The sequence below is a fragment of the Wolffia australiana genome, chromosome 7 (genome assembly GCF_029677425.1).
Source record: "Wolffia australiana isolate 7733 chromosome 7, ASM2967742v1".
In the NCBI taxonomy this organism is placed as follows: Eukaryota; Viridiplantae; Streptophyta; class Magnoliopsida; order Alismatales; family Araceae; genus Wolffia; species Wolffia australiana.
The window spans coordinates 6,641,560-6,664,448 of NC_135841.1; the positions used below are offsets into that span (position 1 = coordinate 6,641,560).

Sequence of the window (22,889 nt, forward strand, 5' to 3'; positions counted from 1 at the left end):
TCTGATGGAGCATCCACAAATATTGGATTCGATGTGCACCAATATTACAATCCCTAACCTTGGCCCAAGGGTCTCGTGCAAGTGGCAGAAATCCATGCAATGGGCTCTTAGTCTACCCTCTGATCTCAGTACCTTCAGCGTCCAATTCGCAGATCTTCCCCAGTTTTGTCCCTAGTCTATGAAGATATTATGGACCAAAAATGTGATATGGTTCTAACTAAATCAAGAAACAAATTCTTGAAAACGATAGAATTGACTCACAATGGTAGTGTAGCAATACAATTCTTCAGATAGAGGAAGATCCCAGATCCGTAGCGCCTTCTCGAGCTCCCCAGCCGAATGCAGCTTCAGCTCAGCAACGCCTCCAATCTCCAGGGTCTTTCTCCAAGTTATCGATGCCCCCTCCTGCCAGAGGGGTTATTCCTTATATAGGAGCAAGATGTCCTTGCTCCTAGCCCAGGCGGCTAGTTACTGCCCTGGGCGGTTACTGTTGAATGAGCCTGAAATCCTCCATTTCTTCCTTAATAACTCTCTGCCTCAGTGTAGGTGGGCCACAGTTTATAAGTGGCCCACCAGGAGGCCCATTGTTACTCTCATTCCCCCTTATTTCTTCAGGTGACAGCGCAGGAGCAAGGAGGCTGTCTCCCACGTGTGACCAGTGAGTAAGTGGTCACACGTGGGGGGGGCATTTAATGAAAGCCTCCCACGTGGGAGGCCACTTAAATGTCTCCCACGTGGGAGAATGTTAAAGGAGGGGGCATTTAAAGCCCCAAACCCTAGCCGCACAGTTTAGTTATCCATTTTTCTTGTTTTTTCAGTTTGAGATCTCCTCTCCTCCCTCTCTCTCTCAGGCGCCGCCTCTGGCTGGAGCACCCTTCCTCTGCCTCCTTCCACTCCTCTTCAAGATCTGACAGTTACTTTTGATCTTGGACTACATGGATTCCACACATGTGAGCCCCAATGTGGTCCCACGTGCAGAGTTATTCCCTTTTTCTCCTCCTTTCTTCTTTCTCTTATATGTAATCTGTTACAACCCCGTGTCGAAGAGAATTATAGGAATAACTTGAAACACCAAATTCGAAAGTGCATGGGTTGAAACACAAACAGTTCTCACTACAACTTTGAGGAAGATAAGACAAAAAGGGGGGATAACCACGATCGCACCGAATCGGGGATTGTTTTCTTGAAGGAGAGGGAGGATCTCCCAAGCCAGCCATGGAGTGCCTCAGCGTCCACCAAGGAAAGACTCTTCATGTCCTCTCCCACCTCCTTCTCTTCTACTTATGAACCAAACTTATGCCTCTTCGTCTTCCCTCTGCTGCTCTGCGCGTGCGAGGCGGAGGCGTTTCTTCCTTCGCACGTAGGTGTGTGGGAGAGTTGTATCAATGCTCCCCTCCTCGAGAAGCAAATTGTCCTCAATTTGAAAATTCGGAAATTGGCGTTGCAGGACCAGGATATCTTCCCACGTGGCTTCGAAGTTTGGTAAATTTTTCCATTTCACCAGAACGAGCAGACCGTCCTTGCTAGCTTTGGTAGACAAGATGGCTTCCGGGTAAACCTGCCATTCCCAATCAGAAGAAAGATGTGATGTTAGTGGCAAAATAGGTTGATGATCACCCACAGCTGGTCGCAATTGTGAAACATGGAAAACAGGGTGGATTGATGAGGATGTTGGAAGATCCAATTTATATGCCACAGAGCCGATGCGTTGAGATATTAAAAACGGACCAAAAAATTTAGGAGCTAATTTCTCTGTACTCCTTCGTGCTAAAGTTTTCATACGATAGGGACGGATTTTGAGGTAAACTTTGTCTCCCACTTGATACTGTACATCACGACGGTGTTTATCAGCTTGCTTCTTCATATAAGCTTGAGAGGTGACCTTTAAGTTTATCCAATGTAGCATCTCACTCCTGAAGCAACTGGTCCAATGAGTCAATTGGAGAGGGTTGAGTTCCCTAACGAATTAGGGCAGGAGGATCGTGTCCATACACCACCTTAAAGGGTGACATTTTGATGGCAGAGTGGTGAGATGTATTATAACTATATTCGGCCCAGGGAAGCCACTTGGCCCAAGTCTTAGGATTCTCCGATGAAAAACAGCGTAGATAGCATTCTAGGCTCCTGTTGGTGACTTCAGTTAATCTGTCAGTCTCCGGGTGGTATGATGACCTTAACTTAATCATGGTGCCTTGTTGTTTGTGAATTTCATGCCAAAAGGAGCTGGTGAAGACGCTGCCTTGGTCCGATAGCAATGAGCGGGGAATTCCATGCAATCTCACGACTTCCTTTATGAATTGATTGGCCACTGATTGTGCTGAAAAAGGGTGTTTGAGCGCCACAAAGTGACTATATTTGGATAGTCTATCTACGACCACCATAATTGAATTGTAGCCAAGAGAGGACGGTAACCCTTCTACAAAATCCAATGATACATCTTCCCAGATTGAGGTTGGGATAGTAAGAGGTTGAAGTAGAACTGCGGGGCTCAAGTTAGACGACTTGTTTTGTTGACAAACTTGATACTGGGAGACATATGATTTAATCTGAGTCTTCATGCCTTGCCAGTAAAGGTGTTGCTGAATTCTTTTGTAGGTTTTTAGGAAACCACCATGTCCACCTATTTTTGTATCATGAAATTCTCGTAAGATCTGAGGAATAAGAGTAGATGAACGGGGAAGTACCAACTTCTCCTTGTAGAAAAGAAGCTGATCTTGAACTGAATAATTGTCATGTGGCTCCTCATTTGAAAGTATAGCGGCCCTGATTTTGGACAGTCTGGGGTCTGCAATGAGTTCTTTAATCAATATGGGCTTGTCGAGCCAGTGAGTTGTTGAGAGGGAGAGGTTGGAGATGCTGAGTTCTGCCATAGATCGAGAGAGAGAATCGGCCACTGTATTGTTTTTCCCCTGTTTGTATTTAATCTCAAAGTCGAAACCCAGTAACTTAGCCACCCACTTGTGATACTGTTGAGGAATTTCATCTTGAGCATTCAGGAATTTTAGGCTGAATTGATCAGTGTAGATATAAAATTTTTGAAAGAATAAATAATGCTTCCATCTATGGACTGAGAGAACGACTGCCATCATTTCCCCCTCATAGGCTGATTTGGCTTGGGCTTGAGCGGATAGAGCCTGACTGAAATATGCAATCGGATGGTTATCTTGGGTTAATACAGCTCCGAAACCCACGCCTGAAGCATCAGTCTCTACTACAAAAGGCTTGGAAAAATCTGGTAGGCTTAATATAGGAGTTGAAGACAGAGCCTGTTTGAGAAATTTGAAAGCTCTTGTTGAGTCTTCGCTCCACACGAAAGAGTTTCTTCAATAGTTGTGTTAAAGGTTGAGCCTTGGAAGCATAATGAGCCACAAAGCGTCTGTAATAATTTGTTAGCCCCAGAAATCCTCTCAGTTGCTTGACCGTTGTAGGAATAGGCCACTGAAGAATTGCTTCAATTTTGTCTATATCTGTCGATACCCCTTGGTCCGAAATCCAGTGGCCCAGGAAGTTGATTTTATCTTGAGCAAATTTACACTTGGATAGATTGACCCACAGCTGATGGCCTTGTAATAATTCAAAAACTTCGTGGAGGTGATGTTCGTGCTCTTTACTGCTTCTGCTGTAAACTAATATATCATCAAAAAATACAAGGACAAATTTGCGCAGATGATGTCTGAAGGTGTAATTCATTAGGGCTTGAAAAGTGGCAGGAGCATTAGACAACCCAAAAGGCATAACGACAAACTCATAATTCCTTGATGTGTTTTGAAAGCTGTTTTCGGGATATCCTCCTCATGCATACGGATCTGGTAGTACCCTGACTTTAGATCCAACTTTGAAAAAACTGTTGACCCATGCAACTATTCTAGTAGTTCGTCCACAATAGGAATAGGATATCTGTTGGGAATTGTAATTTGATTTAAGGCCCTGTAATCAATACACATTCTCCATCCCCCATCTTTTTTCTTAATCAATAAGGCCGGGCTAGAGAAAGGGCTAGATGAGTGTCGAATGAACTTTGAAGTCATCAATTCTTGAACCAATCTTTCCAATTCATTTTTATGCAGATGTGAGTATCGGTAAGGCCTAAGATTCACTGGTTTGGCATTTGGGACCAGGTGTATCTTATGGTCCTGCGATCTTTTTGGGGGTAGAGTATGGTTTGGAGAAAAAACAGAAGGGTAGAGCATTTCAAATTTAAGAAAAGTGGAGTTCAGTTGGAGGTGCGATACCGTCAAACGATCTGGATTGCAAGCGACATAGAGTGCACTGAATTGCCTTTTACTCTGAATGATGGGTTGAGTGTCTTGCACAGGAGAAACTCCGTTTGGAAGCAAATCTGGATCTGACGTCAGTGAATATATGCGGTTATGCCATAAGACCTTCAGTTTTAACAGCTTATAATTGCTGCAGAACCACTCCAACGACTTCAACCATTGTAACCCCAATATTACCTCCATATTGCTTAGCGGTATTGGTATTAAATCTTGTTTAATCTGAAGACCCTGTAGGTATATGGAGACATTCAAGCAGATGCCTCTGGAACGCTGACGTATCCCATTGGCCAACAGGATGTCAACTGATGCCCCTGGAAAGACCGGAATTGATAACGATGTTATTAAATCTGAATGAATAAAATTGTGAGTGGCGCCCCCATCGATGAGAATACGGACTTGTCTGCCCTTTATGCTACCCCACAGCTTGACTAACCCATTGGGGGACATTGATTGAGAAAAGTGGAAGGAGAGCTGGGCTGTAAAAAGAGAACCTTCGGTGATTGGCGACTCGTCTGTCTGCATGAGGTCTTCTGTATCATTCTCTAATAAGGAATCCTGATCGCCATCCAATACCATAATAAGGTTTAGGTCCTGTTAGTGAGATATTACGCCTTATGGACTAATGGGCCCTATTCTATAAGCCCATTAGCCCTCTTATCATTCTCTCTCTCCTAGGGTATATATATACCCACACATGTACTCCATTGGAGTTATGTCATTATCTTCTCTCTTCCTCTCTTAACAGGTCCCGACGGCACCGATGACCTGGAGCAAAACATCCATTACAATAGAAACAAAGGCCTTTAGATTTTCGTAGTTGAAGTTCGCCTTCTGTCTATTTCAAATTGCGCCTTCTATTTGCCCGCTCTTGTAGAGGTTGTGAATTTGTTTGAGCTGCCGGAATAGTGGGTATATTAGTATTGCGCTGTGGTTGATTCTGCCGGCTCGAGAATGGGACTTCAGTGGTCCCTGGGAATACTGGCTTCTGATAGGAATTCTTGGCTGCTTTAGGGAAAGGATTGATGTCTTGACGGGTTGTCCATAAAATATCCAGGTCCACTTCAGCTTGAATAGATAAATCCATAATTTCTTGAAGACCGAAGGGCCGATTCCTTCGCACTTCAGTGCGGATATCGGGTCTTAACCCGCGCAGATAGGCCATCTCCTTGATCTTCGGCTCTATATAAGGTAGTTGAGCCAGTAAACGCTCGAACTCCGCTCTGAATTCGTGAACTGATCCTGTCTGTGTCACCTCCATCAGCTCTTGATATAACCCATCAGCAGAAAGTCCATACCTATTTGAAAATTTCTGCTTGAAATCTGTCCAGTTTCGGAATCCCATTTCCTTTTCGGTGTAAAGGAACCAGTTCTGTGCCGAATTATCAAAATGTATAAACATGAGCTGCATTTTGTCTTGGCCGGTCATGGGATGCATACGAAAAAATCTTTCCACGCCCACAATCTACCCCTCAGCGTTGTCTCCCTGGAATATCGGTAAATCTCCTCGCTTGAAACGATGATCTAGCCGCATTTCATAGGGAGGAACTTCTGGGCGTCCCTGTTGTTGTCTTGCAAACTCCTCACCTTCATCAGCAGGGGCATCTCGTTGTGGAATACCGTTGAGCCGGATGTTGATGCTTGCAATCTGCTCCATTAGGTGCTCAAGGACATTAGTCATTCTTCTCTGAAACTCCATATCAGTTCGCTCGTTTCTCGGATCTTGCTCCATTCTGTGAGTAGGCCGAGAATCGGTAGCTCTGATACCAATGTTACAACCCCGTGTCGAAGAGAAATATAGGAATAACTTGAAACACCAAATTCGAAAGTGGATGGGTTGAAACACAAACAGTTCTCACTACAACTTTGAGGAAGATAAGACAAAAAGGGGGGATAACCACGATCGCACCGAATCAGGGATTGTTTTCTTGAAGGAGAGGGAGGATCTCCCAAGCCAGCCGTGGAGTGCCTCAGCGTCCACCAAGGAAAGACTCTTCATGTCCTCTCCCACCTCCTTCTCTTCTACTTATGAATCAAACTTATGCCTCTTCGTCTTCCCTCTGCTGCTCTGCACGTGCGAGGCGGAGGCGTTTCTTCCTTCGCACGTAGGTGTGTGGGAGAGTTGTATCATAATCCAAGGTATCGTAACAGATACTCTATACCTCTAAGGTCGTATTCAGGTGTGCGAGCTCGAATTTTTGTGCCATTTCTTTTTCATCATCAGAGTGGTAGAGTTGTAACAGTGTAGTAGGTTGTATTGGAGAGAAGGCTTATTCGCAAAGGATGCCTTGAATACAAAATGCTTCACAGATCCCTTATTGAGAGCTCAAAATTCCACCTCAGTATTGGATAAGGAGACAACTGACTGCTTCTTGCTGTTCCAGGTGACTAAATTGATGCACTGGCAGGAGCAATACCTAATCATAGACTTGCGATTGACCTGTGATCCAGCTCATGTCGTCTTCGCTAGCAGCGACCCTCCTGCTACATATCTAGATCTTGAAAATGGCCATTCTTGATCTTTTTTCTGGGCTATTTTATGGCCATTGACGAGTCAAATACATCCATTTCCGATTTGCCTCTGGGCGCCTACTCTTCCAACACCAGAATTGAGTCATTGGCACTGTCCTCGACCTTTTATACCTCCTGAATTTTTCTTTACAGTATTTAACCTTTTTCAATGGTGTTAGTAGGTTCAAATTACCTTGAGAGGCAAGCTGATGAAGCATCTTTTGGAAGAGCTCCTACTTCCCACTGCCTCCCATCATGATCATTGGTTCAATGCCGAGGGTGTTGTTCACCACTGGCTCCTTGATAGTATGAATCTATCCTGATGGTGAATTATTATCTCTCGACTCAGTCAAGGAGATATGGGACACTGCTCAAGAATCTTATGAACAGTATGGCCATCATATATGATATTGTGCCTAGCTCCCTAGTTGGCATCATGACCATTCTCAAATTTGGTCCTAGATTTGCAAACTGTTCAGGAATATAGTGCTGAATTGACTTTTCTATGGGCTGAGTTGGATCACACATGGCCCCTGATCCCAACTCGGTTGGTCATAGGTACGTTGTTCCCCAGATGTTCAAATTCCTCATGGGATTGAATCTAGAGTAGATGTTTATGTGTGGCCAGCTCATCCATCGAGAAAAGATTCTGACCCATATGTTATCCCCTGTAGTGGTGCAAATACATGGTTCCTTGGGACTTGAAGTTAGTATTACATGGTCATGTGACCAATGGAAATCCTTCTCTTTTCTGCAATTATTGCGAGGGTCATGCCAAGGAAACTTGCTACAAGCCACAGTGCAAGAATACTCATGTGGGCCACACGGTGACCAACTCTGGCATATTGTGAACAAGTTTTTTACTGAACTATGTCGTTTGGCAAAACATATTCGGACAACATAACCCCCTTCTGGTCCTTCGCATTAATCTTCTCCTGCCTCATTCACAATGATATATGTGGGCCTGCCTCTGTCCCTAGCACTTTGAGTGCGCGATGGTTGGCGTTATTTGTTGATGATTCTTCCTGCGGCACATGGGGTTATCTCTTAAAACATAAATCGGACCTTATCCAAACTATCATCGTCCCATGCCCTCGTCCAAAATCAGTTTGCTAGATCCCTGATACTCGCTATAGTATCAAGAAGGTATAGAATTCAAGAATTTCCAATATCCACAGGAACAGAGTAATTCAACAATGCACGTATACTGTGATGTCGAATTCTTGGAGTTAATTTCGACGGCTCCTTCCTCGTGAGCTCCTTCGTGATCGTGGCGATCCCCCCCCTCGAGGTGGAACTCCTCTCCCCAAGCTATCAGTAGAGCAGGCGATCCATCTCCACCCTTCCCCTCTGAGAAAGAGGCTTCAAAATCAAGTAAAGAATCGTATCGTTTACCTGGGAGACTCCGCCTTTATTTATAGGTCTATGAGGAATGTTCTCGCCCAAGTCACTTGGTCTGGTCAACCGTCCGTTGACCAGATCTGGGCTTCCTTCTTCGGTAAGTCTTGTAGTGACGCGTATCAATCCCCTAAGCACATCCTTTCTGATAATGACCTTGCTTATGTTAACTCCACTGTTTCCTCATTATTCACTCCTCATGGCATCATCATCTTATTCTTACCCTTTGTTCGAAAAAAAATTATTATTCTTACCCTCATCCAAACAGTCTTGCTGAACACTAGTTTGGTCACATCTTATTTTCCTCCTCTGATTGATGAGTCCTTTAATCTCCTTGTTCCCTTTATTCCTTCAACCCTCAATTTCTATTCTGAACCTTCTTCTGAATTACCTTCCGCCTTGCATCCTTCCTCTGCTAATCGTTCGTCCACTCTCCTTACCACTGTTCCACAGAAATTTGATGGGACCATGCACCATCGGCGCCCGCGTCTTATGTTTACTTCTCTGTCCCACCACTTGCGCATGCACCTGACCCCTGTCTTGGCCCTATTAAACCACGTACCCCCTTCCTTCCATTAATGATCTTTACACTGCTCTTTGTAAAGCTCCTTGGTCCTCCACAACCCTTTACCCTTTGGCCAAGTATAACTACTTTGATTGCATCTCCTCTTCTTGTCATGCCATTCTCTCAAGTCTTGATTCCATTGCCATTCTGATGGCTGGATTCAGCCTTGGCGTTTTCCTGAGTGGCCCCACATCATGGAAGAGGAACTTGCTGTCCTAGACAAAAACAAAAGTTGGGACCTTGTTCCTTTGTATCTGGGCATACATTTGGTCAGCTGTCATTGTTTTGGACTGTCAAGTACCAGCCTGATGGCTCCCTTGAACCTAATAATGTCACCTTGTGGCCAAGGGTTTTACTCAGCAGTGTGGTGTTCGCTATCCGAAGATCTTTACTCCTGTTGCAAATATGAACACTGCTTGGCTGCTATCTCGCGGCTCATCATGATTGACCTTTTCAGCAGTTTGACATCGATAATCCATTTCTCCATAGTTATCTTCATGAGGAGGTTTATATGTCCATGCCGCCTAGTTATGCTGCTCCTTCCTTGTCGTCTGCCATGGTCTGCCATCTGAAGAAGGGCCCTAATGGCTTAAAGCAGTCTCCTTGAACTTGGCTTTGGTGGTTTTACGTCCTCTATGAATTACTTGGCTATTCTCAGCGCAATGGTGACATCCTTTTATATCATCATTCTCGTTTTACTGTCAACTTGGTCCTCATTTATCTGTATCAACACAGGGCAAATGTGACTAAGTGGAAGTCACACTCCCCCTGAAATCGCTTGTGCGGTCAGTGGCTTGAGCCAATTTATGCGTGCTCCAAAGATGTGCCATATGCACACATTCATCCATGTACAATCAATGTCAAGGTGTTGTATCTTTCTTGGAGACAATTGTGCTAAGTGACACAGCAAGAAGCAATCTGTGGTCTCTAAATCCAGTGCTGAAGCAAAGTTTCATGCCCTTGCTCAAGGTCTATGCGAGGCATTATGGCTCACAAGTCTTCCTGCATAACTAAAACTGTCATTCGATCGACCTGCTCAACTTTTCTGTGAAATTAAATCTGCCAGCAGCATATCCCATAATCCAGTGCAACGTGACCACACTTAAAATGTTGATGTGGATTGTCACTTCAATAAGAAGAAGCTGGAGTCAGGACAATTCTGCACTCCATACATCGCTTCGGCTCATCAGTGAGCCAATATCTTCACCAAAGGCATGCCTGCCTCGTGCCTCCAAGAGTTATATGGCTAACTGAGAATGGATAATATCCATTCACTGGCTTGAGAGGGATTTTTGGATGGGCTTGTTTCTCTATCTCTCTTATATCTCCATGTAATAGCCCATTAACATGGGCCCATTTTGGACCCTCTCCCCTCACCACTATAGGTAACATGTAATGAACCCTAAAACGAATTATGAGGGTTGAGCCTCACATTCATTCTTGTATTCTTCAAAGTGTACCAACACTACATTTAAAGAGTTCTGATTAAACTTTACCTCTGAGGTCTGATGTCGACCTTTAAAGTTACTTATCTATTTCCTCAATATCGACCAGTTAACCAACTTCCACTATTATTTCTGAAAATGCCAAGGGATCCCTGACAGCTGAGGAAGGAAACAGATAAGGAAAGCAGGATCTTTTTACCAACTCAAAGATCCCGGCAGGGATACACTAGGTTTTGTTGAGAAGAGGAAGGTTTATTGAACAGTCCCTAGGGAAAATAAGAGGAGAGAGAGAGAGAGAGAGAGAGAGAGAGAGAGAGAGAGAGAGAGAGAGAGAGAGAGAGAGAGAGAGAGAGAGAGAGAGAGAGAGAGATGCTTCAACAATTTCTTGAAATCATACTAGTTTTTGTAAACAAGAAACTAATTCTTGATAATGAAACAAAGAGATTACAAGGGGTTTTATAGGGAGCCCTAATGGGCGAATTAGAGATAGAGCCCTTAATGGGCTAATAAGAGAAAGAATACAAGAAAGGAAAGGAGACAATAATGTCAACACTCCCCCTCAAGCTGGAGCGTGGATGTTTTCCACACCCAGCTTGGAACAGAGCTCCTCAAACCTAGGGGCATGAAGCCCTTTGGTGAAGATGTCTGCAAGCTGTTCAGCTGACGGAACATATGGCGTGCAGAAATTTCCCGACTCAAGCTTCTCTTTAATGAAATGTCGATCGATCTCAATGTGTTTTGTACGATCATGCTGGACGGGATCATGAGGAATGCTGATAGCCGATTTGTTGTCACAGAACAGCTGAACAGGAGAAGAAACCGAACACCGTAGCTCACGAAGAAGCTTGGTAATCCAAAGTGCTTCACAAAGACCATGCGCAAGGGCACAGAACTCCGCTTCAGCACTTGATCGGGAGACCACCTTCTGTTTCTTACTCCTCCAAGTAATAAGATTGCCTCCCAAGAAGGTGCAGTACCCAGAGGTAGACCGAAGATCAACCACAGATCCTGCATAATTGGCATCGATGTAGACTTCTAGGCGCAGACCACTGTGACGACGAAACAACAGTCCAAGGCCAATGGTGCCCTTCAGAAAACGAAGGAGGCGATGGGCAGCATGAAGATGGCTCATTCGAGGGTTCTGCATAAACTGACTAAGGACACCCACTGAATAGGCAATGTCGGGACGGGTGTGGGTGAGATAAATCAGTTTGCCCACAAGTCTTCGATACTGTCCGGGCTCAGCAAGATCTTCATTCGCATCAGCACCAAGTCGATGATTCGCATCAATCGGCGTCGAAATAGGCTTGGAGTCCTCCTTTCCAAGCTCACAAAGAAGGTCCACCGTATATTTCCGCTGACAGATGAAAATCCCACTCGAAGAATAAGCCACCTCGATACCAAGAAAATACCGTAACGGACCAAGATGACGAATAGCAAACTCCGAAGACAGATACATAGCCAGCTGAGTAATGGTCTCCGTATCATCGCTCGTGATGATAATGTCATCCACGTACACAAGAAGAGTAGCAACTCCCCCTGACGTGGAATGACGGTAGAAGAGGGTGTGATCTCCATTACACTGGCGGTATCCCCAGTGCTTCATGGCCATGGTGAAACGGCCAAACCAAGCACGAGGAGATTGCTTCAAGCCGTACAACGCTTTCTTCAGGCGACACACAACTGAACTCGGAGTAGACGGCACTAAGGAGGCATATCCAGGAGGTAAGGCCATATAGATCTCCTCAGTCAAGTCACCATGAAGAAAAGCGTTCTTGACATCTTACTGCTGCAATATCCAGCCACGATCTGCAGCAAGGGCCAAGAGGATCCGGACAGTATTCATCTTGGCTACAGGGGCAAATGTTTCCTGATAATCAATGCCATACTGTTGGGTGAACCCTTGCGCCACAACACGTGCCTTGTGCCTTTCAATAGAGCCGTCGGAATTGTGCTTTACAGCATAAACCCAACGACTGCCAACCAAGTGCTTGCCCGGCGGCAGAGGAACCAGATCCCATGTATCATTTAGAGCGAGTGCGTGGAGCTCCTCCTCCATAGCCCGACGCCAATGCGAGAGCGATAGGGCAACGTCCACCGTCTTCGGAAGGGAGGTAGCGTCAAGGGAGGTGAGAAGGGCATGGTAGGATGGGGAGAGGCGATGAGATGAGATAGATGCTTCTAATGGATATAATGGGGAAGGATGAGGGCAAGACACCAGGGCTGAGGAGGGATTTTCTGGAGGATTGTATGAGGAGGATGAGGGGGCTTCGGGAGTAGGAGGAACACAAGGCTTGCGACGAGCGAGAGTGAGACCATAACATTTCTCTGGCGGGCAACGGCGGATAGGTAAAGGAGCACAAGAGAGATGAATAGATGAATCCGATGGGGAAGCTGCAGGAGGATTCCATGGAGCAGAGAATGAATCTTCGGTAAGGACAGGAGAGGGATCCACGGAAGGGACAGGAGGAGCTGAGACTGGTGCGGGCAGAGGACCGGAAGACGAGGTGTTCATGGGGATAGCAAGTGGAGGCTCGTCGGGAGGAACAGACAGGGAAGGACTGGAGACTGGTGAAGACGTAGATGTCTGAGGGAGAATAAGAAATTCAAGAGGATCTGACGGAGGTGGTAAAGAAAGTGAAACTGGATAAGAAGAGGGGTAATACGGAGTGAATTCGTCAAAGGTATCTCCTTGGTGATGATAAATCGACGAGAGGGTGGATGATAACATCGATAGCCCTTTTGGGTGGAAGAATAGCCGACGAATACACATTGGATGGCACGAGGATCAAGCTTGTCACGACCAAGATGGTGGTTAGGCGCAAAGCAAACGCACCCAAAGACACGAGGGGTAAGATTGGTTCGAAGAGAAATGTTTGGGAAGGAATGCTGGAGACAGTCAATGGGAGTAGAATAATCAAGCACGCGAGACGGAAGACGGTTGAGAAGATGAATGGCGGTTAAGACAGCTTCACCCCAAAAATACTTTGGCACATGCATGTGGAATAAAAGGCTCCGAGTCATTTCAAAGATGTGACGGAATCTCCGTTCTGCAACACCATTTTGCTGGGGTGTATATGGACACGTGGTTTCATGGATAATGCCTTTTTCTTGGAAGAAAGTGCTTAACGTGGAGTTGACATAGTCTCTGGCATTGTCGGAGCGGAAGCGACGAATGGAGGTAGAGAATTGGGTTTGAATGAGAGAAGAGAATTGGGGAATAACAAGAGATATCTCCGATTTATTCTTCAATAGATAGGCCCACGTGAAACGAGTAGCGTCATCAATGAAAATGCATAACCACCGAGCACCGGAAGTGCTATGAACAGGGGATGGTCCCCACACGTCGGTGTGAATGAGAGAGAAAGGAGTCGTCAAATGGGAAGAAGAAATAGGATACGTAGTACGATGATGTTTAACAATTTGACAAGCGTCACAAACAAAGCGGTCCACATAATGGCCTTGAAAGAGTTTTGGAAATAGACGATAAAGAGTAGCAAAAGACGGATGGCCGAGACATCGATGGAGAAGCCACAAACGCTCATGAGATGCCGAAAGGGAAACAGCAGCGGCAGCAACAGCAAGGGGGAGCGAAGGAGATCGAACAAGATAGAGGCCCTCATGCTCCTCAGCAATGGAAATCGTCCTCCCCGACACCTTATCACGATAAAAACAGGTATTAGGAGTGAATGTAAGATCTTGGTTTAGATCGCGAACAAGGCGGGATAAAGAGAGAAGATGATGAGTAAGACGGGGAACATGAAGGACTTTAGTGAGGTTCATCGAAGAAGAGAGAGACACACGACCAATCCCAGCCACAGTGAGAAGATCTCCGGAAGCCGTTTTAACTTTGGAGGAGCCGGAAACAGGTTCACAAGTCACAAAAGCTCTAGGATTGGGTGTCATGTGAGCCGTGGCACCGGAATCAAGAAGCCAAGTGGATGATGATGGAGAGTTTCCAGAAGTTGACGGAGGTGTAGAAGGAATGGTGGACGTACCTCCATGGGCTAGAGAGCAAGAACCCACGACTGGAGGATCAAGCAGTCGCCGAAGACGTTCCACTTCTTCAGGTGTAAAGCCGGGAGGAGAAGCATTGGTCGGAAGAAGACCACAAGGCATAGGCACTTGACCAGGCGCTGGCACTTGGCTGACAGAAGGGGCGACAGTAGCGAGATTGCTCTGTTGCATTCGCTTCCGTTGAAGCTTAAAGCACGTCTCCTTCGAGTGACCCCTCTTTTTGCAGTAATTGCAGAAAAGAGAAGGATCACCTTTGGAGGATTCCTCAGTCCAAGTAGACGAACCACGAGGCGAAGCTCCTGCTCCAGTCGGTGTGGTCGTCATCGAGGGACGCGTGGAGGAAGACGAATGTGCTACAAGTGCTGAAGCCGGGGTCTGGGTCTGCTGAAAGCGTGATTCTTCAATTCTCACACTGCGGAGCGCATCCTTGAAGGAAAGCTCTTTCTCCCGGTGTATGAGCTGAGCCCGTACCGATTCATATTCCGGGTTAAGTCCCATAAGGAACTGAAAAACCCGAAGTTGAAGAGTGTACTTGCGATCCACCGAGTGAGGGTCCGGAGGCATGTAGTGATCAATCTCATTCCAGAGAGAAATGAGTTCCGTGCTGTACTCCATGACCGTCCTGTCTCCTTGACGCAGATTGACAGCCCGATGTACTAACTCATACAGCGTGGCAATATTATGCTTCTTGGAGTGGCTGTCAAGGGCCGCTTCCCACACAGCCCGGGCAGACTCGAGAGACAGGAATTCACCCTTGATACTAGGTGAAATACTGTCCAGAAGCCATCGGTGGACCACCCCTTCAACATCCAGCCAGTCATAGTACTTGGAGTTCGTCTTGGGAGGCCCGTCTTCAAGTAAATGACGCATCAGTCGCCCCTTGAGAGTAATCTGGACATATTGGCGCCATTGAAGAAGATTGAAGCCAGTGAACATCCGATCTGGAGGCATCGGAGGCAGAGAAAACGGTCCAGGTGAAGCCGACCAATTCCCCGACTCAAGAGGCGCCTCCGGAGCGCTTGGCGTTTGGCCCACGCTGGGTGGAGTCGATGCTGGCGTCACGTCGGAGGCCTGAGCTTCTGGAGAATCAACTACTGCAGGGTTCGTCATCTTGATCGCAGAAACAGATGACAGCCCCGGTCAGAAGACAGCTCGGTCACAAACTACTGCCGAAGGGCTGAAGGACTGAACAGCCGTCGGAAGAAGGCCGAGAGGCTGCGTGGCCGAGAGGCTGAGAGACTGCGCGGCCGAGAGGCTGCGCGGCCGTCGGCTGTGCGCGGCCGAGGAATCGCGCGGCCGAAGGCCTGCGCGCCGCCGGAAGCAGGCTGCGCCGCCGGAAGGATGCTGCGCCGCCGGAAGAAGGCTGCGCGGCCGGAAGAAGGCGGCGCAGCCGAAGAATCGCTCGGCTGAAGAGTGCGCGCCGCTGGAAGAGGGCAGCACGGCTGGAAGGAGGTTGCAACCGGAGGAGCGCTGAAGGCTGGATCTTGGCGGACGAAGGTGCAACCGGAGTGCGAGATCTTGGCGAACGGAGAAGCACCAGAGATCGGAGCGCACGGTCGAGCCCAGGAACTCGGATTAGGGTTAGGGCTCTGATACCATGTAAACAAGAAACTAATTCTTGATAATGAAACAAAGAGATTACAAGGGGTTTTATAGGGAGCCCTAATGGGCGAATTAGAGATAGAGCCCTTAATGGGCTAATAAGAGAAAGAATACAAGAAAGGAAAGGAGACAATAATATCAACAGTTTTAAGAACATTCTTGGTTTTTATCATTTTGTTGACTCAAACTAATGCCCCACCACTCGGGCTGGTCCTCTAACCCTAAGAGTTAGTCAAATGTCTCTTCCTCCATGTTAATCATGGTGATGTCTATCCTCTATGATTATGGTTCTTGTTGATATGGATGTGGCAAAATAGCTCTGTAACTGTAATACAACCCGAAAGAATAGTTCTAAATGAATTTGTGATAAGTCCTTGGTAATAACTTACCAAAATAAGAGGAGACGCAAAGCTTCAGTCACACATGCTCACTGATACTGCGCGTGTGAGAGTTTGAATAAAGAGCGGGAAGCAGCACTATATAAAGAAGGTGGGGCTCTCCACCATAGAACAAGAAATCAGTTTAGAAGTTTCGTCGAGCCAGAGCACCACCTCTGCAGGAAGCTGGAGTATCCAATCTGGTCTTCAGCTAGATCCAGATTTACTGTACTGCATCGGGAGCTGAGAAAGCCGATCCGGTCCTCTACCTCAAACGTTCTCTCAGGGAGTCTTCGTATTCCATTTCCTGATCTAGTACCTTGTTCTCTTCTATCGTTGTTAACTGTAGAACTATTGGATCGAGACACGTTATGCTCCTTGGTATATCGGTTGGTACGATTGATGCATTGATTGAGATCAAGGAATTGAAGCCGTTCATTATATAATTACCTGTACCTTAAAAATTTTTAGGTGGAAAAGACATGTTGAAAGATCAGGAAAGTGGTAGAATTAGAGCGGGGTACAGAAGAGAGAGAGACACACAAGGATAGAAGGTTGACGCAAAGAGTGGCCGAATCAGCGGACTCTCCCCTGGTGATTGGAGAATCCCTGCTTTCTAGCGGCGACTGTCAACTCAAATTCCTGACCCAGTATTGACCATTCCAGTGGCCCTGGTTCCCACCAACTTCTTCCAACCCGGTCTTGACATGTGCTTTCTGAATATCTAAAACCTTGAGAGCTTGCTGAATATTTCCGACTCTTGATTTCTATCTTTTATCGTTCTTTTTTCTGTCTCTTTCATCTTCTTTTCTTTCTGTCATACGTTTAATACAAACCAGTCAAGAGTTCTTTTATTTTGTCTTCCAAATCCCTAATGTTTTAACCCTAGAATTCCCTCGAATTTTTAATCATACAGGATGATTCTTACATTTCATCGACTGAAGAATTAAGGCAACTTTTTTCTCGAAAAAAAGTTTTTTAAAATTTGGATTCTCAACTTGGTATTTTACCTTGCTGCTTCTTTTCAATGCTCTTCAGTTGGTGATTTCTCTTTCGGTGCAGCTAGTGGGTGTTCTAGCTCACGTCAAGGCAGAGAAGGATGCTGTCGAGAACTTAATCCAGCCTCTAGAAGCTGCAGATAAGCTTCTGTTTGAGATACACAATTTGCAAGAGCAGGTTGAGGACTTGGAGTATAGACTCGATGCAAGAGGGCTAGGTGTCAAAACCGTGGAAGAAATTCAGTCCCAATTGAATGACCTGCAAATGAAAAGGTTTCTCTTTTGCGTTTTTTAGGTTTAGTTAGGATATTTCGTTCTCTTTTTTGGTGTTAATTTTTCCAATAATTCTAACTTAAACCCAATCTTTATTAAATCTTTATACGTCATCTAGGAATCACCCATGTTTGCTTTGTATGAAGAATAAGCCGCATTTTACCGTGTTTAATTTAAAGGTATTCGATTTATGTATTATTCGTTTATTGAATGTATTGGCCACCAGGGAAACTTTGCAATGTGAGATGGAGAAGCTGCGGGATGAACAGAAGTATATGAGCAGCGACTTATCAAACGTGCAGATGCGATGGCATTCCCTGAGGGAAGAGAAGCTCAAAGCGTCTGGTATATTGCATAAACTCAAGAAAGCTGAAGAGGAAATTTTTCAGCTGGAAGAAGAAAATATTCAAGCTGAACTCGACGAGAAGGTTTTAGTGCCATTTAAAGCTGAATTCCTCGTTTAAGATCAATATTCCTTTCATTTCCCTGATTCTGTCATTTCGAAATCTTGAAGATAATAATTTTTCTATTTTCAATTTACTTTTCGGTTTTTATTTCCCGTGATCACTATATTTTGTTGTAATCCCGTCCACTAATTGGTTTTTTTCAGCACCTGGCAGAAGCCTTAATTCCGTTGACCAAAGAGAAGGAGAGGGCTCTGCAAGACCATTCAGATCTGCTTCTAAAACTTCAGCAAGACTATGATGAGCAAGCTGAAATCAAGAGGTCTTATCAGCAGGAAGTGGAGACGCTTTCCACTCTGGAGTCAAAGATTAAAGAGTATGTTGTTTTATAGATATATCTTTATCTTTTTTATTGAAGAATACCTCAAATAATTTTTTTCCGTTTCTTGGGGTTTTTTGGCCAGCTATGTGGAGTCAAAAAAGGGAGAGAAGCTAAGGGAACTGCAGGAAAAACATTCAGCTTCTGAGTCTCAACTCCGGCAGTGTGACGGTAGGAAAAAAGAAATATCCGCAGATTTGAATAGAAGTAAAGAACTGCTGAGAAATCAGGACCAGCTAAAAAGAAATATCGATGACAATCTAAATTATAGAAAGACAAAGGCTGAAGTCGAAGAAATCACCCATCAGATTGAGTCGCTGGAAGAGAAAATATTGAACATTGGCGGGGTTTCAACCTTTGAGGCAGACCTCAAGAAACTTTTCAAAGAAAAAGAGAGACTTCTTTCAGAGGTAAGAATAATATTAATAATATTATGATATACCCACGTTAAAATGTTTTTATTTCTTTGGTTCTGATGCAGTTACATAGGTTTCAAGGCACCATTTCAGTATACCAAAGCAATGTGTCAAAAAACAGACTGGAGCTTAAGCAGACTCAATACAACGACATTGACAAGAGATATTTTTATCAACTGATTCAACTCAAGGTTTCATCTTCTCTTTAGGGCATCGGGTCTTGTTGTTTGCTGACGTGGAATTCTTTATGCAGACCACCGAAATGGCGAATAAAGATCTGGACAGATACTATAATGCACTTGACAAGTGAGTTTCTCCCAGAAAATATTTTCTCGACATAAAAATATGGAAATGCGTTCCCTACATTAAAATATCTAATAAAATGTGTCAAAATGCATGTATATAGACAAAACTCCGTTTCATTGTACATTTATATGCGCCACATTTGCATATATATATATATGCACTTCATTCTTCAAGTTTAATCAAAATTCTTCTCCAACACAAGTCTATGGAGATGACATAGAAGCATGTGAAGAGTGTTTTTTTATCTACCTTCCATGAATAATCTTATCATATCTCATTCACGATTAATGTAATTATATGATTTGATTGTATCACCTTCCATGTTTAGGGCGCTGATGCGTTTTCACTCGATGAAAATGGAAGAAATCAACAAGCTCATTAGGGAACTATGGCAACAGACCTACAGAGGGCAGGACATCGATTATATCAGTATCCATTCCGACTCGGAAGGCGTAGGGACGAGATCCTACAGCTACAAGGTCAGTCAGCCGAAGACCGCCAGGGTTTGACTTTTTCCCAAATTACTCTGTCAGTCAACGCTTCTCTGCTCAACCCTCCGCAGGTACTGATGCAGACTGGAGATGCTGAGCTGGAGATGCGTGGAAGATGCAGCGCCGGGCAGAAGGTATCTCTCTCTTCTCCAGTGTGCTGGGTCTGGTCAATGCAAAAGACGAGAAAAAAGGGGTGACCCTTTGACTTATTCTTTGTTTATTTTTTTCCTTCTGATTTTATATTATTTCTATCTTATTTTATATTTCAATTTGTTTTTAATTTATAGTTTATGTTATTTTTAGTTTAATTTAACTTCCGAATGATAATTTTATTTCAATGTATTTTCTATCTTATGTTTATTATATTTTATATTTTTAATTTAACTTCAATAGTTAAATTTTTTCTTTTTTTGAAAAAAATATATTTTCTGTTTATTGAATTGTCTACTTCAGATTTTTCTATTTTAATTTTTTCTTGTATTTTCTACTTTATTTTCCTGTTGTATTTTTTACTCTATTTCCTACTTGTTTCTATTTTATTTCTCTATTTTGATGTTTTCAAGTAGTGTTTCCTACATTATTTTCTTTTTAATGTTGCTTTTTTTGTAATTTTATTTAGGTGCTGGCCTCGCTGATAATAAGGCTGGCCTTGGCGGAGACATTCTGCCTAAACTGTGGGATTCTGGCGCTGGACGAGCCCACTACCAACCTGGACGGGCCCAATACCGAGAGCCTGGCAGCGGCCCTCTTGAGGTATTACCGCTGACCCTCCCCTCTCGCGTTGACTTTGACTTATTTCTTGATTTTGACTTAGAATAATGGAGGACCGACGGGGTCAAGAGAACTTCCAGCTGATCGTCATCACCCACGACGAGAGGTTCGCCCAGCTGATCGGTCAACGCCAGCACGCCGAGAAATACTACCGCGTGGCCAAGGACGAGCAGTGAGTGTGAAATTTACCGGGGGTCTTTTTTAAAATATCTCGCACGCTAATTCTCTAAACTTGTTTCTCCCTGGTTTCAGCCAACACAGCATAATCGAAGTACAGGATATATTCGACTGAATCTCTCTCTCTCTCTCTATCTCTTAAGAGGTAGTGAGAGAGAGAAGGAGAAATGTAAAGCCTCTTTGAATGTCGGCACCGAATTGTTCATAATTGGGGGCATGTGGATCAGATATTTGAAGGTTCATCCGCCAGTAAGACAATATTTGAAGGTTCCCACTACGGAGGACTCAATATTTTCTCTCTCTCTCTCTCTACAAGGGTTAGTTAAGAAGGTCAACATTATTGAGATGAGGATCAAGAATAAGCGGATGAATGAACAGTAGAGAAGATTTGGGGGCAGAAGATGATGAAGAAGGACGTCGGTGGGGGATTGAAGATTTGAGGGATCGTCGTTGTTCTTTGTTTGGTCTTGAATGCTTCCAGTTCAGAGCAGTTGTTGTCCTCTCGCGTTTCTTGTAATAAATTAATAAAATATGGGCAGAGCCCATCTGTCCTATCGGCGCCAGCATGTGCGCTTCTCCTGCCCAAACGCGTGGGGCCATGTCCCACTCCTCCCCCCTCACCCATCTCTCTCTCTCTCTCTCTCTATGGCTTTCTCTCTCTAACTATCACTCTCTATATGGAGAGAACCATTGATTGACTCTCACTGCTTATGTGATTTTATCTCTGTATTTCTCTCCTTCTATGGTTATCTTTTTATGTCTTTCTCTCTCCATGACTCCCTCTCTCTCATTTATGACTCACTCTCTCTATGCATTTCTCTCTCTCTCTCTATGACCTTCTCTCTATGGTTATCTCATTTCTCTCTCTCTCTATGGTTCTCTTTCTATGTTTTTCTCTCTCCATGACTCTCTATCTCTCTATGACCTTCTCTCTGTATGGTTATCTCATTTTTCTTTCTCTCTCTTTGGTTCTCTTTCTATGATTTTCTCTCTCCATGTCTGTCTCTCTCTCTCTCTTTGGTTCTCTTTCTATGTTTCTCTCTCTCCATGACTCTCTCTCTCTTTGGTTCTCTTTCTATGTTTTTCTCTCTCTCCATGACCTTCTCTTTCTATGTTTTTCTCTCTCCATGACTCTCTCTCTCTTTGGTTCTCTTTCTAATTTCTATGTTTTTCTCTCTCCATGACTCTCTCTCTCTATGACCTTCTCTTTCTATGTTTTTCTCTCTCCATGACTCTCTCTCTATGACCTTCTCTTTCTATGTTTTTCTCTCTCCATGACTCTCTCTCTCTCTATGACCTTCTCTTTCTATGTTTTTCTCTCTCCATGACTCTCTCTCTATGACCTTCTCTTTCTATGTTTTTCTCTCTCCATGACTCTCTCTCTCTCTTTGGTTCTCTTTCTAATTTCTATGTTTTTCTCTCTCCATGACTCTCTCTCTCTACGGTTATCTCATTTATGACTCTCACTCTCTCCATGCAATTCTCTCGATGGTTCTCTTTCTATGACCTCTCTCTATGACTCTCTCTCTCTCTCTATGTTTCACTCCCTCTATGACTCTTCATGGTTCTCTCATTTATGACTCTCACTCTCTCTTCTCTATATAACAACCCATGTTTTTTCTCTCTATATAACAACCTATTTATCCCCATCTCCTTTCCATCTCTCTTTCTTTTCTTCCCCTGCTCTCTCTCTATCTACCATTCATCTACCTACCAATCTATCATCATCTCTCTCTCTCTTCTCTTTCCCTGGTTTCTCTCTTTCAATTTATCTAAGTACCTACCAATCAACGAATGAGTTTCTCTGTACATGATTCTATCAATTCGTCTGAATCTCTCTCTTTCTCTTTCTAGATCACGGGGGAGGGGTTGTAGGCCCATCTTCCATGAGGTTTATGCTACCGTCGGTCTAAGGAGAGGGCACGAGGGTCGTCTTTATGATCGATCTCGCGCTGCGTGGAAGAGAAGATGAAGAGAAAAGGAGGTTCCTTTTAATTTTTTGTAGATAGAGAGAAAAAGTGGGGAACACTCGACAGGGAACACCCCCTCCTTCTCTGTCTCTCTCTCTCTTGCGCGAGCTCCTCGCCGACTGTGACCGCGTGCCCATGCAAGTCAATTACTCCCCTCTTTGACGTCTTTTCTTTCATCTCTCTCTTCTTGCCGAGAGATAGTTTTTTTAGAGAGAGAGAGAGAGAGAGAGAGAGAGAGAGAGAGAGAGAGAGAGAGAGAGAGAGAGAGAGAGAGAGAGAGAGAGAGAGAGAGAGAGAGGAAGTGGGGAGGGAAGATCGGGTTCATAGCTTCGGGGGAGCTCCATTGGAAATTCCTCTCTCTCTCTTCCTCTCGCTATCTTTCTCTCTCTCTATCTCTATCTATATATATATATGTCTTTCTTTCTTTCTCTCTCTCTCTCTCTCGCTATATATATATATATATATATATATATATATCTTTCTTTCTCTCTCTCTCTCTCTCGCATCTATATATA

At 44.5% G+C, this 22,889-nt stretch overlaps 2 protein-coding genes across 2 annotated transcripts in view; one reads left to right on the forward strand and one right to left on the reverse strand.

Moving 5' to 3' along the window:
* The window catches only part of RAD50 (DNA repair-recombination protein (RAD50)), a 34,143-nt gene extending 11,593 nt beyond the window's left edge, over positions 1-22,550 (forward strand). The window contains exons 17-28 of the mRNA XM_078578444.1: positions 17,252-17,460; positions 17,687-17,888; positions 18,071-18,240; positions 18,329-18,653; positions 18,725-18,850; positions 18,913-18,965; positions 19,294-19,444; positions 19,528-19,590; positions 20,076-20,209; positions 20,271-20,399; positions 20,480-21,149; positions 22,259-22,550. Of these exons, the coding sequence (XP_078434570.1) occupies positions 17,252-17,460; positions 17,687-17,888; positions 18,071-18,240; positions 18,329-18,653; positions 18,725-18,850; positions 18,913-18,965; positions 19,294-19,444; positions 19,528-19,590; positions 20,076-20,209; positions 20,271-20,399; positions 20,480-20,519 (1,602 nt within the window). The 3' untranslated portion in view covers positions 20,520-21,149; positions 22,259-22,550. The remainder of the gene's footprint in view (positions 1-17,251; positions 17,461-17,686; positions 17,889-18,070; positions 18,241-18,328; positions 18,654-18,724; positions 18,851-18,912; positions 18,966-19,293; positions 19,445-19,527; positions 19,591-20,075; positions 20,210-20,270; positions 20,400-20,479; positions 21,150-22,258) is intronic.
* LOC144705379 (uncharacterized) lies at positions 13,745-15,320 on the reverse strand. The gene is made up of 2 exons (XM_078578011.1): positions 14,192-15,320; positions 13,745-13,850 (listed from the first exon to the last, which is right to left on the reverse strand). The coding sequence occupies exons 1-2, from the start codon at positions 15,318-15,320 to the stop codon at positions 13,822-13,824; spliced, it is 1,158 nt and encodes a 385-aa protein (XP_078434137.1). The 3' UTR covers positions 13,745-13,821.
* Positions 22,551-22,889: the final 339 nt, after the last annotated feature.

What these genes read in the sequence shown, in the direction of transcription:
- LOC144705379 (XM_078578011.1), bottom strand. Translation starts at nt 15,320, where the DNA reads ATGACGAACCCTGCAGTAGTTGATTCTCCAGAAGCTCAGGCCTCCGAC. An exon ending in TTGCTCTCTAGCCCATGGAG is followed by an intron (nt 13,851 to 14,191) that starts GTACGTCCACCA and finishes TATCGTGATAAG; the next exon opens with GTGTCGGGGAGGACGATTTC.